Source organism: Mustelus asterias, chromosome 8 (genome assembly GCF_964213995.1).
Source record: "Mustelus asterias chromosome 8, sMusAst1.hap1.1, whole genome shotgun sequence".
Lineage (NCBI taxonomy): Eukaryota > Metazoa > Chordata > Chondrichthyes > Carcharhiniformes > Triakidae > Mustelus > Mustelus asterias.
This window is the reverse complement of record NC_135808.1, coordinates 121,648,041-121,662,317: the sequence shown is the minus strand read 5'-3', so window position 1 is coordinate 121,662,317 and position 14,277 is coordinate 121,648,041. Positions and strand designations below refer to the sequence as shown.

Below are 14,277 nucleotides of genomic sequence, written 5' to 3'. Positions count from 1 at the left end.
AGTCTAGAATAGATGCCATCCGGCCCTGGGGATTTGTCTGTCTTAATGTTTCCTAAAAAACCTAACACTTCCTCCCTTGTAATTGAGATTTTTTTCTAACGGGTCAACACATCTCTCTGAGACACTACCAGTCAACACGTCCCTCTCCTTTGTGAATACTGATGCAAAGTATTCGTTTAGGATCTCACCTACTTCCTTTGGTTCTAAGCATAATTCCCCTCCTTTGTCCCCGAGAGGTCCAATTCTTTCCCTAACAACCCTCTTGTTCCTAACGTATGTATAAAATGCCTTCGGATTCTCTTTAATCCTGTCAGCCAAGGACATTTCGTGACCCCTTTTTGCCCTTCTAACTCCCTGTTTGAGTTCTTTGCTACTTTCTCTGTATTCCTCCAGTGCTCCATCTGTTTTTAGCTGCCTGGACCTCATGTATGCCTCTTTTTTCTTTTTGATTAGACCCACAATTTCACTGGTTATCCACGGCTCTCGAATCCTACCTTTCCTATCCTTCCACTTTACAGGCACATGCCTGTCCTGCAGTACTCCAGATGTGGCCTCACTACTGTCCAGTACAACTGAAGCATAAGCTTCCTACTTTTATATTCCATTCCCCTCGCAATAAACAATAGCATTATTAGCTTTCATAATTTCTTGCTGTACCTGCTTTTATGATTTATGCACTAGGACACCTCGATCTCTCTGAATCTCAGAGCTCTACAATCTCTGACCATCTAAATATGCTTCTATTTTATTCTTCTTGCCAAAATGGATAATTCCACGTTTTACTCCTTTTGCCAGATCTTTGCGCACTCACAACTTATCCATGTCCCTTCGTAGCCTCCTTATGTCCTCTTCATGACTTACTTTCCTACCTATCTTTGTGTCATCAGCAAATTTAGCAACTATACTTTCTATCCCTTCATCAAAGTCATTTATATAAATTTTAAAAAGTTAAAGCACCAGCGTTAATTCCTGAGGTACAGCACTCATTATATCCGCCAACCAGAAGAAAAAAATCATTTATGGCTACATTAGCCAATCTTCTATCCATGCCAATATGTTACCCCCTACACCATGAACTTTTATTTTCTACAATAACCTTTGACATAGTACCTTATCAATGCATTCTAGAAATTTAAGTGCAGTACATCCACCAGTTCCCCTTTATCCACAGCATATGTGACTCTTTCAAAGAGCTCCAATAAACTGATTAGCGAGATTGGGCAGTTTAGGCCTATACTCCCTGGAGTTAAGAAGAATGAATGGAGATCGAATTGAGGTGTACAAGATGATAAGGGGGATTGACAAAGTAGATGTGGAGAGGATGTTTCATCTTCTAGGGCAATCTAGAAAAAGTCATAGTTTTAGGATGGGGGTAGCAGATTTAAAACAGAGATGAGGATTACTTCTCTCAAAGGGTCGGGAGTCTGTGGAATTCACTATCCCAGAGCATGGTGGATGCCGGAATTTTGAATAAATTTAAGAAAGAGGTGGACAGATTTTTAATTAGTAAGGGTTTGAAGGGCTCTGCTGAACAGGCAGGTAAGTGGAGGCCGAAATGAGATCAGCCATGATCATATTAAATGGAGGAGCAGGCTCAAGAGGCTGAATTGCCTACTCCTGCTCCTCATGATTCTTATGACTAAACATGATTTCCCTTTCACAAAACCATTATGCAAACTCTGCCTGATTGCCTTGAAGTTTCCAAGTGCCCCACTATAACATCTTTAATACTGGCTTCCAATATTTTCCCTGCGACAGATATTAAGCTAACTGGCCTGTAGTTTCCTGCTTTCTGTCTCCCTTTTTGAACAAAGGAGTTACATTTGCTATTTTCCAATCTAATGGTGCCTTCCTCGAATCCAGGGAAATTTGGAAAATTAAAACCAACGCAAAACTGTCTCAAGTCCTAAATGACCACTTATTCTGCCATGTTGCAGTACAGTGAACATGATGATGCTTAACTAATTCTGTACTTTGAAGTTAGTCTAACTGCTTAACTACCTTCTACCAGTGAAGTTTAATTTGGTACTAGAAAGAGCGCAGGTCTTTTAAAAAGTCTCAAGAGGATTGTGTGAAATCACAGCATAAGACCTTGAGTAAATTTACTCAAGACACAGCATAAGACCTTGTAAAACATGATTAATGTAACAAAATAATCAATGCAAAGCACTATAGAATAAGAACGGACTTAGCAGAAAATGCTATCCAAATGAATGGTTGTTTAAAAATGGATTTGGGAAAGCTCGTAAAAGTGAGGGGAAATTCTAAAGGGGCCATACACCACATTACTACACTTCTCTTCCAGGGAAAAGTTCCAAGTTGCTGAGGTGGGGTGGGAAGGAGGGCAGGGAGGCAATGTTTTGAGTTGCAGAGACAGCAGCTAGCTGTCTCTGGTAATTACAACTAGTTACAATCTGAAGTTTATATTACATTAAATCCTTGGAATACAATGCAAAATAATGGGCCTTCACCTTTACTCACCTGTAAATAGCTGGAAATTGATCAATACTGATATGCTGAACAAATAACAGATATGCCAAGCTTGCCAGTGAGGTTGTCGGGTATTTTACATCTTCTTTCAGAGGGTCAATCTCTCGCGATGTCTTTCTGGAATGTAGTAACTGATGAACCATCAACACAGCAAGCGATTCACCCATTGCTAACAAGTAAACCTACAGAGGAGAACAACACTTATTTAAGCACATATAAACTTCCTATCAAATTGATAAAATGGATTGGATGAATTCAATATTTGTCCAGGACCTTTGCTTTGAAAACAAATTCCTGTATGTAACTGTGCAGTCAAAGTAAAAATTATGCTATATTCTGACAGGTTTTTGTAGCTATGTATTGCGGCATGTAAATATACAAGGCTATTCCATTTACACATCCCAGGAACAAATAAACAAAATTTCAAAGGTCAAGATTCACAAATTGCTTGAGTATAGGCATCCAGAGAACAGTGCATCATCAAAATTACTTATTCTATCAGCTAATTCTTGGGAATTAAAGGAACATTTCTGGAATCTGTCATGATATCCTTTTTTCCCTCCAAACAATGACTTTGCTCCTCCCAATATTTCACTGGAGGAAATTGTTCCTCGCTCAGATAAGCAGCCTAACAATTAAGGGATTGAATGAAGTGGTGGTGAGGTAGAGCTGGTGCTGTCAACATATGTCTGGAAACTGACCTTGTGAATTTGCATGATATCGCGAGGAAGAAGCATGCTGGTGAAAAAAGGAAGTGGCCAATATGTCCTAGGGGTCCCAAGGATGATGGTGCAGCAGCAGAAAGAGAAGCCATTGCAAGTTAATCTCAGGCTATAAGAACATAAGATCAAAAAAAGAGAAGAAATGGGCTATTCAGCCCATTGAGTCTGCTCTGCCATTCAATAATATCATGGCTGATCTCATCTCGGCCTCACCTCCACCTTTCTGCCCACTCCTCATAATCCTTCATCCCGCTGCTAATTAAAAACCTATCACCTCCTTATATTTGTTTAGTGTTCCGGCATCCCCTGTACTCTGGGGTACAGCATTTCACAGATTCATGTACCTTTGAGTGACGTAATTCCTCGCATTTCTGTTTTAAAACTGTCACTCCTCAGCCTAAAACTATAGCGTCGTGAGAAGAGAAAGAAGAGAAACTGGAGAGCGATGCAAGTCTAGGACTAGGGCAGGGTGGAACATTAGAGGGAGTCTGACCAGCTAGGCTGGAGAAGCGGTAGAGGTAGCTGATCAGATTATCTCAATTATAGTGACAAAGAAGTCCAGGAGTGAAATTTAAGGAACTTTTTAGTGCAATCTACTTTCATAACCGAGATTAGAGGAATCAGGTCAATTTATTGAGATTAATTTGAGATTTAATTAGGTGTAATATCATTAAAAAATGAAATTGGACAAGAACCATTAAAAATGAATTAAACCCCATAAGTTATTCAATTTAGAGTTAATTTATTTGGAATGTAAAACCTGTACCAAAGCAATCAAATAAGACTGTACCACCAAGGAAATAAAATGTTGTGGGCAGATCAAGCTTACCAGAATTTCAGTAGCAAAAGTTCTCAATGAATTGTTCTCAATCTCCTCTTCAGTTAATGGATGTAACTGTGCTGTCAGCAATGGGTATTCCAAACTTTTCATGCAGCTACATCAAGTGCAAAAATATTAATTAGGCAGCACACATATTAATTTTCCTGACAAAAGCTCTTAGTTAAAAAACATATAGTTCACTGAAATTAAAATTAAGTACCTACAATTTCAGTAGTTCCTCCTTTAGCTCATTACAGGAAGCATTTTGCTTAGATTTTGTTGCTTGATTCACTTCATCCACAAATGGTTTCATAAAAGAGGTAACAGCCATACAACACTTGCAAAGCTCATATTCATCCTGTTTATGTTGCTCTGTAGTATAAGGTACAGGCAGCCGAGAGAGTTGGCTTTGAATGGTTGCAAGAGACAATCCAACGGAATATGCCTTTTTATGTTTCATTTTTAATAGCACTGAGAAAACAAGTTTTAAGAAGTTAAACTCAAGAAATCAAGTAACTTTTTTTTTAAAGGTACAATTACAAGAAAAGATCTTGACTACACTAATATTCCATACTTGCAGATAACCTCCTTGGAGTGACAATCAGTGTTGGTCAGATTTGCACTCCATGTCCAATTACTTAACTTAAATTTCTTCCGTGCCTGTCTCGCCTGACCGAGAACCAGGCAGCGACGTTGAAGTGAGAGAGGACATGCCCCCGTTTTATACGGCGCTAGCCCTGTCTCACCTGACCTACTGACTCAGCTTAGAAAACCAGGCAGAGACGATGAAGTGAAGGAGGACATGCCCCCATTTTATACGGCACTAGCTGCCATAAACCAGATAAGTTTAAAAGTCGATTAAAATTGACAGGCCAAGGAAAAGGTGTGTCTAAGGTAATCGGATAGGATTTGGGTTGGGGGGGCGGGGGGGGGGTGAAAACTGACCTCAGCGGTTTTCCAGAGGGAGAAATACCTTGGGGTGAGTTTGTCTGGTTCTTTGGAATTGTTACCCAGAGGTTAGAAGCTTTTCTGAGTAACTATTGGTGAAACCCTGTCAGGACCATCCAAAGTTTGGAATTTAAAATCACATTTTCAGATGGTTCACAGTGCAGATCAATCGCCCAGAGGGAGTTTGTGCTTCAGGACAATTGCTGTGCAAACCCTCACCTGTGAAGTTTGGGGGTGCGGGGGGAGAGGGGAGGGGGGGGGTGTTCCCTAGCACATCATGGGGTACTGCCCCAATTTGATGCCGAGGAGCTCGGAAGTTGTGGACTATTAAAAACAAAAGTCAGTTGACGGCTTAACAAAAACCAATCAAGCCAACCATTGCCTAAGCAATTTGTTTAATTAAAAGCAGGTTGGTCCTCTAAGAAATAAATTCAGTCAACTTGATATTTTCCTCTGATTGCAAATGCTGTCAGCTTGGCATCAAGTCTGAGATATTTATCATCACTTCATATGTTTAGTGTAAAATCACATGAGTACTTTAAAAATAAAAGATTTCTAAAGTTTTTTTTTAAGTTTAATTTACTAGTGTCATAAGTAGTCTTACATTAACATTGCAATTAAGTTACTGTGAAAATCCCCTAGTTGCCACGGTCCAGCACCTGTTCAGGTACACTGAGGGAGAATTTAGCATGGCCAATACACGTAAAGTTAAAAGTTTATTTATTAGTCACAAGTAAGGCTTACATTAACACCACAATGAAGTTACTGTGAAATTCCCCGAGTCGCCACAGTCCGCCCACCGCCTGTTCGGGTCGATTCACCTAACCGGCATGTCTTTCAGATTGTGGGAGGAAACCGGAGCACCCGGGAGAAAACCCACACAGACACGGGAAAAATGTGCAAACTCCATACAGACAGTGACCCAAGCCAGGAATCAAACCCGGGTCCCTAGCGCTGTGAAGCAGCAGTGCTAATTTTCAGACTGTGGGAGGAAACCAGAGCACCCGGAGGAAACCCTTGCAAACACGAGGAGAATGTGCAGACTCCTCACAGACAGTGACCCAAGCCGGGAACTGAACCCGGGTCCCTGGCGCTTTGAGGCAGCACTGCTAACCACTGTGCCATCCTTGGTCCTGAAACAAAAGGCCCCGAAATAAAAATTAAATTCTGCTTCTGCAAAGCATTCTAGTGACTATTTGTTTCTTTAAAGACAACACAATTGAAGTAAACAGGTATAATAATGAATACATAGGGTGGAACACAAGTAGCTTGTTAGGATAAGTAAGAGATCAATTAAGACCATTGGATTTTTTACTCTTTGATAAAGTCAACTCACATGGATATGAAACTTCACATTACCTGTTTGAAGTGGCGGAAGTAGTAATAAGATAGTTTTAGATATGTTATTTCCAAAAGCCTCCTCAATCTGTTCAAGTAAACCCACCAAAAGTTCCTTTGGGTTGCTGATCTAAAAAGTAAAAAAAACATAAAATTGTGAAGCAAATTTATATCATTTTGTGACAAACCAATTTGACTTCCAGTAAGAAAAATTTTTTTGTGGCTTTTTAAAAATATATATATATATATATATATATTTTCTATTTGTTATAAGGTCCATATTTGAACATTATCATTCAATCGTGCCCACAGGTAGCAAATCAATAGAATTATTATACCATAAGTCTGCCTATCACTTAATCAGCTGCACATCACTTCACCTATAGCATTATTAATGTACTCTGAGGGAAATTCACTTTGTGCTGACTTCCTATGGGAAAGCCAAGGGTGATCCACTAGAGTATTTATTACTCAGAAAAAGGTAAAGTTTATTAAAATGGGGATTTCTTTATATAGTGCCTTTCACAACTTCAGAATAGTCCAAAATGCTTCATACTCAAATGAAGCATATTTTGATGTATAGTAATGTAGGAAATTTATATTCAACCAGCAATGTGACAATTGCCAGATAATCTGTTTTCGTAATGTTGTTTAGGGGATAAAACATGATCAGGACATTGGGGGAAACTCCCCTGCTCTCCTTTGAAATAGTGTGATGGGGTTTTTTTTAAACATACAACTGTAAGGGCATACAGGGCTTTGGTTTTAGGTTTAATCTGAAAGATGGCACGTCTAATAAGTATAATAAATTGCAAATTGATATAAAAAATTAAAAGCCACTAATACCTTATTCCTTAGGTTGAATTAGCTTGTCACAAAGTGACATTCCTCAATACTGCGCTGAAGTGGCATCCAGGAATTATATGCCAAGTGAGGCATGACGCAGAAGTTTCTGACTCAGAAGTAAGGGTGGTACCAATGAGTCAGGGCTTTAAAATGTCACTTTAGCTCAGCTAGTCAAACTCAGCTCTGAAGGTTGTTGCTTCAAGCCCCACTCCAAAACTGTAACCCAAATCTAAGGTGATGTTTCAGCTGATTGGTGAGGGAATGCTGCTTTGTCTAATGTTCATTTTTGTCGACAAGACATTAAGTCAATGTTTCCTCTGCTTATTCAGATGGATGTAAAAGATCTCATGGCACTAGGTACAGAAGAGTAAGATTCTCCCAGTGTCCAAGCTAACATTTTCCTTGTGATAGCAGCACCTAAAATAGATTGAATGGTTGTTTACTCATTTATTGTTAATTCTGGGACCGTGTATTGTAGAAATTAGCTTGTACCTTTGCTTACTTAACAACTGACTGTGCTTCAAAATTAATCAATTAGTTGTAACAGACTTTCAGATCTCTTAACATGAAAATACTTTTGTTTTCTTAAAATACATAACAAATGCAAGAAGCTTTGCACTTTGTTTTACCATTACTTCTCTAGTTTATGCACTTACCTGTACTACACGGTCTAGTATTTTCAAGCAATTTTCCTTGTGCTCAGATTCTTGCTCATCTTTCAAAGCACAACTAACAATAGGACCAACAAAATTCCATCCCATGCAGGTAACAAAGTCCTGTAAGATATTAAATAAGGGTATGGTAAAGAAACAGAAAATTGAATGGCAAATTACATAGGTCAAATACATACAGATGTTGCAATGATTTCTTCATAAAATGTTCCCTTAAAAAAGCTAAAGTTTATTCTGCCAAGGAGCAGTTACTAGAACAATGCACTAGCACAATGCACTGTTGGATTTTAACAAAAGAACCTGCTTTAAAGTGTTTAATTGAGGAGTTCTGCACTTCATTTTCAACTCCAAGTCACAAGATTGTGGATTCAGGCCACCTTCAAGGTGAAGTCAAATACAATCTCAACCATAATTTTAGTGCAGTCACAGGGAAGTGTTACATTGTCTGAGGTATTGTCTTAGAGAGAAATTAAACTGAGCTCATAACAGTGAACACCATCAAAATATAAACGAACTACATAATCATCTAATTTGCTATTTTAAAGACTTCTCAATACAGAAACAGCCTGCTGCATTTCAATATATATATATATACCCCAAAGAACTATTCAACAAGATAGCCTTAGCTAAGTGATTGAAAATTAGAGTTGCTCCCAATTAAAAGTTTTGCTGTAATGAATGTTAAAATCGAGTATCAGTTCTTCTGGCTTGGTGCTTTCAAGTTAATTGAACTGCATGAAAGTAATTGATTTAGATGTATAAAATTTCAAAGCAAGATGTTTATCCACAGTAGTATGTTTGTATAAAACAGGGTAGGCATTTTAAATTTACAATAGCACCTTATTTTTTTCATCTTGTAGAATTTCCAAAAGTTTGGCTGCATGTCCTTCTTCCAGGCACCGACAGGCTGCTGATTGAAATATGCCGTGATCTTCTTCTTTAAACTCTGTTTCAGGTAGACCTCGCTAAAATGAGTAAAACAGTGTTTTTAATCACATATAGTGCAAAAAATTGCAGACAATTTTAATTGATGCTACCTAAAGCAAAACATATATGTTATATAACATTATAGCAGTCAATCACAGTATAACTATAACTCATTACTGGTCTACAATCCATTTCCAGAAACTAGGTTTGAAGCAAGTCTGTAACAATAATCTGAAATTAATAAGATTTCCTCCAGAGTTTTGCGTGGAATCAACTATTCTATTTTTTTTAATGATTAGACACCTTGTAGCTCATTTTCAAATGTTAAACATATTGAATTACATGAACATTTCATGACAAGATGAAATACTAACTCAAGTAAAACTCAAGAGCTACACGATAAATGGAAGAACCATAAAGGGTGTAGAGACGCAGAGGGACCTGGGTGTGCAAGTCCACAGATCTTTGAAGGTGACGTCACAGGTGGAGAAGGTGGTGAAGAAGGCATATGGCATGCTTGCCTTTATAGGACGGGGCATAGAGTATAAAAGTTGGGGTCTGATGTTGCAGATGTATAGAACGTTGGTTCGGCCGCATTTGGAATACTGCATCCAGTTCTGGTCGCCACACTACCAGAAGGACGTGGAGGCTTTGGAGAGAGTACAGAGGAGGTTTACCAGGATGTTGCCTGGTATGGAGGGGTTTGGTTATGAGGAGAGATTGGGGAAACCGGGGTTGTTCTCCTTGGAAAGACGGAGGATGAGGGGAGACTTAATAGAGGTGTATAAAATTATGAAAGGCATAGATAGGGTGAACGGTGGGAAGCTTTTCCCCGGGTCGGTGGTGACATTCACGAGGGGTCATAGGTTCAAGGTGAAGGGGGGGAGGTTTAACACAGATATCAGAAGGACATATTTTACACAGAGGGTCGTGGGGACCTGGAATGTGTTGCCGGGCAAGGTGGTGGAGGCGGACTCACTGGGAACGTTTAAGACTTATCTAGACAGCTATATGAACGGAGTGGGAATGGAGGGATACAAAAGAGTGGTCTAGTTTGGACCAGGGAGCGGCGCGGGCTAATTGTTCTTTGTTTCTCGTTTCAAGGCTTCATTCTATGATCATCTTGCTGGTGCCAGTACAGAGCGAGACTGCGGATAGTTGGGAACCTGTCTCGGGGGCAGGGAATTCAGATGGTGTTCGTAAAGCAGAAGTGGAAATGAATAGGGTTGGGAAGCATTTTCTGATCAGGGCCAGTGTGATCCCCTGGACTCGTTTCGATCGCCACAGGGGGTCGGAGAGGAATTTCCCAGATTTTTTTTTCCCCATATTGGCCCTGGGGTTTTCACTCTGGGTTTTCGCCTCTCCCTGGAGATCACATGGTCTGGAATGGGGGGGTGGGGGTAAGTTAATAGGTTGTGATGAACAAAGCATCGTAGCTGTGAGGGACAGCTCGGTGGATAGGATATTAGGATGTAGATAGGCTGGAAAATTGGGCGGGGATCCTGGATTCAGGATTCAATCCTGGACCGGGGAGCGGCGCGGGCTTGGAGGGCCGAAGGGCCTGTTCCTGTGCTGTATTGTTCTTTGTTCAAATCATGTTTTTGTAGGCATCTGTCTAATTCACTAAGGGACAGATTTCACAAAGTTGAGGAAAGTTTAGCGGACTTTTAAAAGTGGCTGGAGGAACCTGGATGTGCAAGTCCCACCACCATTTCCAGCTGAACCTGTAGGGGAAAGGGGGATGGGGGGGGGGGGGCATGATTCACACAAGGGAAACTGAACTCAGCTTGAAATCAAAGCCAAGTTCAAACAGTTTGGCTGTTGCAAGAGCCTTATCCTAGTGTTTGGGCATCACGATTGGAATAGATACATAAGCTCTTGAAGGGCAGATAAGGCCTATTTAAACCATTGATCTGATTTTTAAATCCTCTGCTCTTTAAATTGCAGCTGTTACTGAGAGTTAATAAAAATCTCTGTTGAGCTGCTTTGATTGACAGGCAGATTAACAATTTTTGTTGACAGGGGCTTTAGTGATGTTATAATGAATGATTGGCTGAGTTTCAAATGCTACAATTATCTCAGCAGGGTTTCTGAGTTCACATTTTGATTGACAGTTTGAAGAGGCTATTAAAGGTTTAACTGTCTGATACAGGGTCTGAATAGGAGTTTTTTTGTAAAAGAGAATAACCACCTGAGGAGATTTAAAAGCTTTGAATGGATTCTATTAATTAAAGTTTTTTTCCACTATCAAATGTGTATGAGTAAGAGCTATATTAGATTGTTATAAGTTTGTTTTTCCACCTTCACATGGCTCCTGATGTCTGCCCATACTGGTTGAGTGGCTATGGCGATGGCATAGAAGATATGAGGGCCAAGGGGGTGGGTGGGGGTATGAGAGGTGTGGGTTGGGGTATGAGAGGTGTGGGTTATAGACCAAAAAGCCTCTGAAAAGCCTTGGGTGAAGTCCCAGAGAACCGAGAATGCTTATGCTCTACTTCCAGGGTTGGAAGCAGAACTCCAACCCACACCCCCAAAGCAAAACTGACACAACTCAGACTACTTTTTATCAACAAATCAGAAATGTTCCAATTTGAGCTACCTGCCTTGGTGAAAATCCAGACCCAAGCATCTGCCGAGAAGGAATGTCTACATTATTACTGTAAAAATAAAGCTATTGAAGGCTCTGGAGTCTCATCAACTGAGACTCACTTTGCAAATTTGGCAATATTTAGGATTGTTAAAAAATTAACATTGTGGATCAACATCTGTAGAACTGCTGTGTTGTCATCTTTACAATATAATTATGAATTTTTGCAACATATGACTAGCAACACAATGAGAGGATAATAAAATCTGCCAGTACTTACACATCGCTCAATTACTCCTTCTAGTTCTTCTAAAGCCATTTAACTGCTGTTTTGTACTAACACTTAGAACTGGAATTCACAAGAAAACACAGGCATTAAATTGGAAGAAGTGTGTAGAAGCCTCTCTGCAATTAAAATACATGTAAAAATGGTCAGGGATAACATAAGAGTCAGTCCACCAACAGCTCAGTTGATAACCTAACCACCCACAATGAAACTGAGCCATACTGACCAGGAATATCTTAGGTTCGAAAACATCCTAAATTAATTCATTTCAACATGCCAGTAATTTGAGCACTCCAGCGAACTGAGGCCCAGGCTGGGTCACGTGTGAAAATTCAGGGGTCCCACTCTGTACTTGCATCAGTTTTAATTTGAAACCCCAGCCAAATGGACAATACCCTCCAGCACCATCACAGCTAATATCAGACAGCTTACATACAACTTCCATTCTTCATTGCATGGCTTAGTAACATAACATACATATTTACTCACTGAACCATCAGGGACATAGTTTGACTCGAGTAGCAAGTTTAAGTTCCATTTTGGTTAATCTGATTGAAGGTAACATGAGTCATTGGGGCAATTTGTAATTGGTGCAGACCTACAGTATTAACATTTATCCAGTAAGTAGCCGAACCATAGAAACTAGAAAGGTACCAGGCTCAGTTTCTAGTTTGTGGCAAGGTGGCACAGTGATTAGCATTGTTGCCTCACAGCGTCACGGAACCGGGTTCGATTCCAGCCTTAGGCGACAGTGTAGAGTTTGCACGTTTTCCCCGTGTCTGCCTTTCCTCCGGGTGCTCTGGTTTCCTCCCACAGTCCAAAGATGTGTAGGTGGGGTGGATTGGCCATGCTAAATTGCCCCTTAATATTCCAAAATGTGTAGATTAAGGGTAAATACATGGGGTTATGGCGATAGACAGGAATCAAACATGGGATCTTCCTGGCACTGCAAGTGGTTGAGGTTTTCCTTGGTTTATTCAGTATTTAGATGGGGCAAATTTCAGCCAGAGTTCCAGTTCCTGATTGATATTCAGTAATCACTTCTGCTATTATCTTTTAATTAATTCCTGGGATTTGGGTGTCACTGGTCCAAATTGCCCCCAAGAAGTGGTGGTGGGTCACTTACTTGAACCGCTGCAGTCCATGTGGAATGGGTATACCCACTGTGCTGTTAAGGAGGGAGCTCCAGGATTTTGACCCAGTAACAATGAAGAAACAGTTACATATTTTTAAATCAGGGTGGTATGTTGATTTGGAGGGGAACTCATAGGTGGTGGTGTTTCCAAGCAACTACAGCCCTTGTTTGGAAAGGCAGGAGAGGTCATGGGTTTAGGAGCTACTGCACTGTACCTTATAGATGTAGCCACATTGCATCAGTGGTGGAGTGAGTGTTTAAAGTGGTGGATGGGGTGTCAATCAAGTGGGCTACTTTGGTCTGGATGCTATCAAACTTCAAGTTGTTGGAGCTACCTTCCAGACAGCATTCCTTCTCATTCCTGACTCATGTCTTGTAGGTGCGTTGGGAAGTCAGGAGGAGAGATGTTTGCCAGAATATCCAATCTCTGACCTGCTTTTGTGATCACAGTATTTACGTAGCCGGTCCATTAAGTGTTGGTCAATGGTGAACTCTCTCTCCTCTGAGATGTTGACACTGGGGATTAGCGAATGGCAAAACCAATTTTTAATGCCAAACAGAGATGGTTAGGCTCTCTTGTTGAAGGTGATATCGCCTGGCACTTGTGAGCCATAAATGTTACTTGCCCACATATGTATGTAGTATCAAGTGAGCACAGTAAGAAGTTTGACATCCTTAAGAAGTTTAACTCCACATATCAGGTGAGCACAGTGATGGGGGTTAATGAATCCTCTAGTTGGGCTTTGCCTCACAGGTCACTTTCAGCTTGTTAGGCAGACCCACAGTTAGTTTCAGCTATGTTTGGTTTCGTCGGGAACCAAGTCTAGTTTCTGCTGAAATCAGCTTTGAGTGATTAATAAATCTTTTCTGATTTTCTTTGCTCTTAGCCCTGACAAAGGGTCATCCGGACTCGAAACGTTGACTTTATTCTCCCTCCACAGATGCGGTCAGACCTGCTGAGATTTTCCAGCATTTTTTGTTTTTGTCTCAGATTTCGGCATCCGTAGTATTTTACTTTTAATCTCAACATAATGTTAACCGACTGGGTGGCATGAGGATTGCAATAAGAATGCATGGGACACCAGCAAGTCATCCAACACCCCCTCCCCCCACCGGTAAAAACCCATCCCTAATAGCTGAACATTCAATGGGTAATGTCGCCTCTCAGCCCCTTTCCCCCCCCCTCGCTCCATCGAACAGCAGCTCGCGCGCCGCCCGCTGACAGTTGGGGTTTAAACCGGGACATTCCATCCACCCCTCCCCCATCATCCTGCCGCTTACCTTCCCCGTGCAGCTACGTAACACCGCCTCACGCGCATTCTGACGCAGCCGCGCGATCAAAGCCCCGGCTCGCCCCACCAGGCCACGCCCGCGTCTCCGCCAGCCCGGCACTCCTCTCCCATGGCCCCGTCCCATCGCCACTGGCCCCGCCCCATTTCCCTCGGCCCCACCCTTGTCTCCGCCTACCCGCCCTCCACCCGCCGTTTTGTGCAGCCCGCTCCATCTC

The 14,277-nt window shown here is 41.1% G+C and overlaps 1 protein-coding gene across 1 annotated transcript in view; it reads right to left on the bottom strand.

The window, feature by feature from the left end:
• glmna (glomulin, FKBP associated protein a) overlaps window positions 1-14,277 on the bottom strand; it is a 37,372-nt gene extending 23,095 nt beyond the window's left edge. The window contains exons 1-8 of the mRNA XM_078218892.1: window positions 14,052-14,277; window positions 11,630-11,698; window positions 8,675-8,800; window positions 7,821-7,940; window positions 6,340-6,448; window positions 4,257-4,503; window positions 4,042-4,147; window positions 2,482-2,672 (exon numbers count right to left, since the gene is read on the bottom strand). Coding sequence (XP_078075018.1) covers window positions 2,482-2,672; window positions 4,042-4,147; window positions 4,257-4,503; window positions 6,340-6,448; window positions 7,821-7,940; window positions 8,675-8,800; window positions 11,630-11,668 — 938 coding nt within the window. The 5' untranslated portion in view covers window positions 11,669-11,698; window positions 14,052-14,277. The remainder of the gene's footprint in view (window positions 1-2,481; window positions 2,673-4,041; window positions 4,148-4,256; window positions 4,504-6,339; window positions 6,449-7,820; window positions 7,941-8,674; window positions 8,801-11,629; window positions 11,699-14,051) is intronic.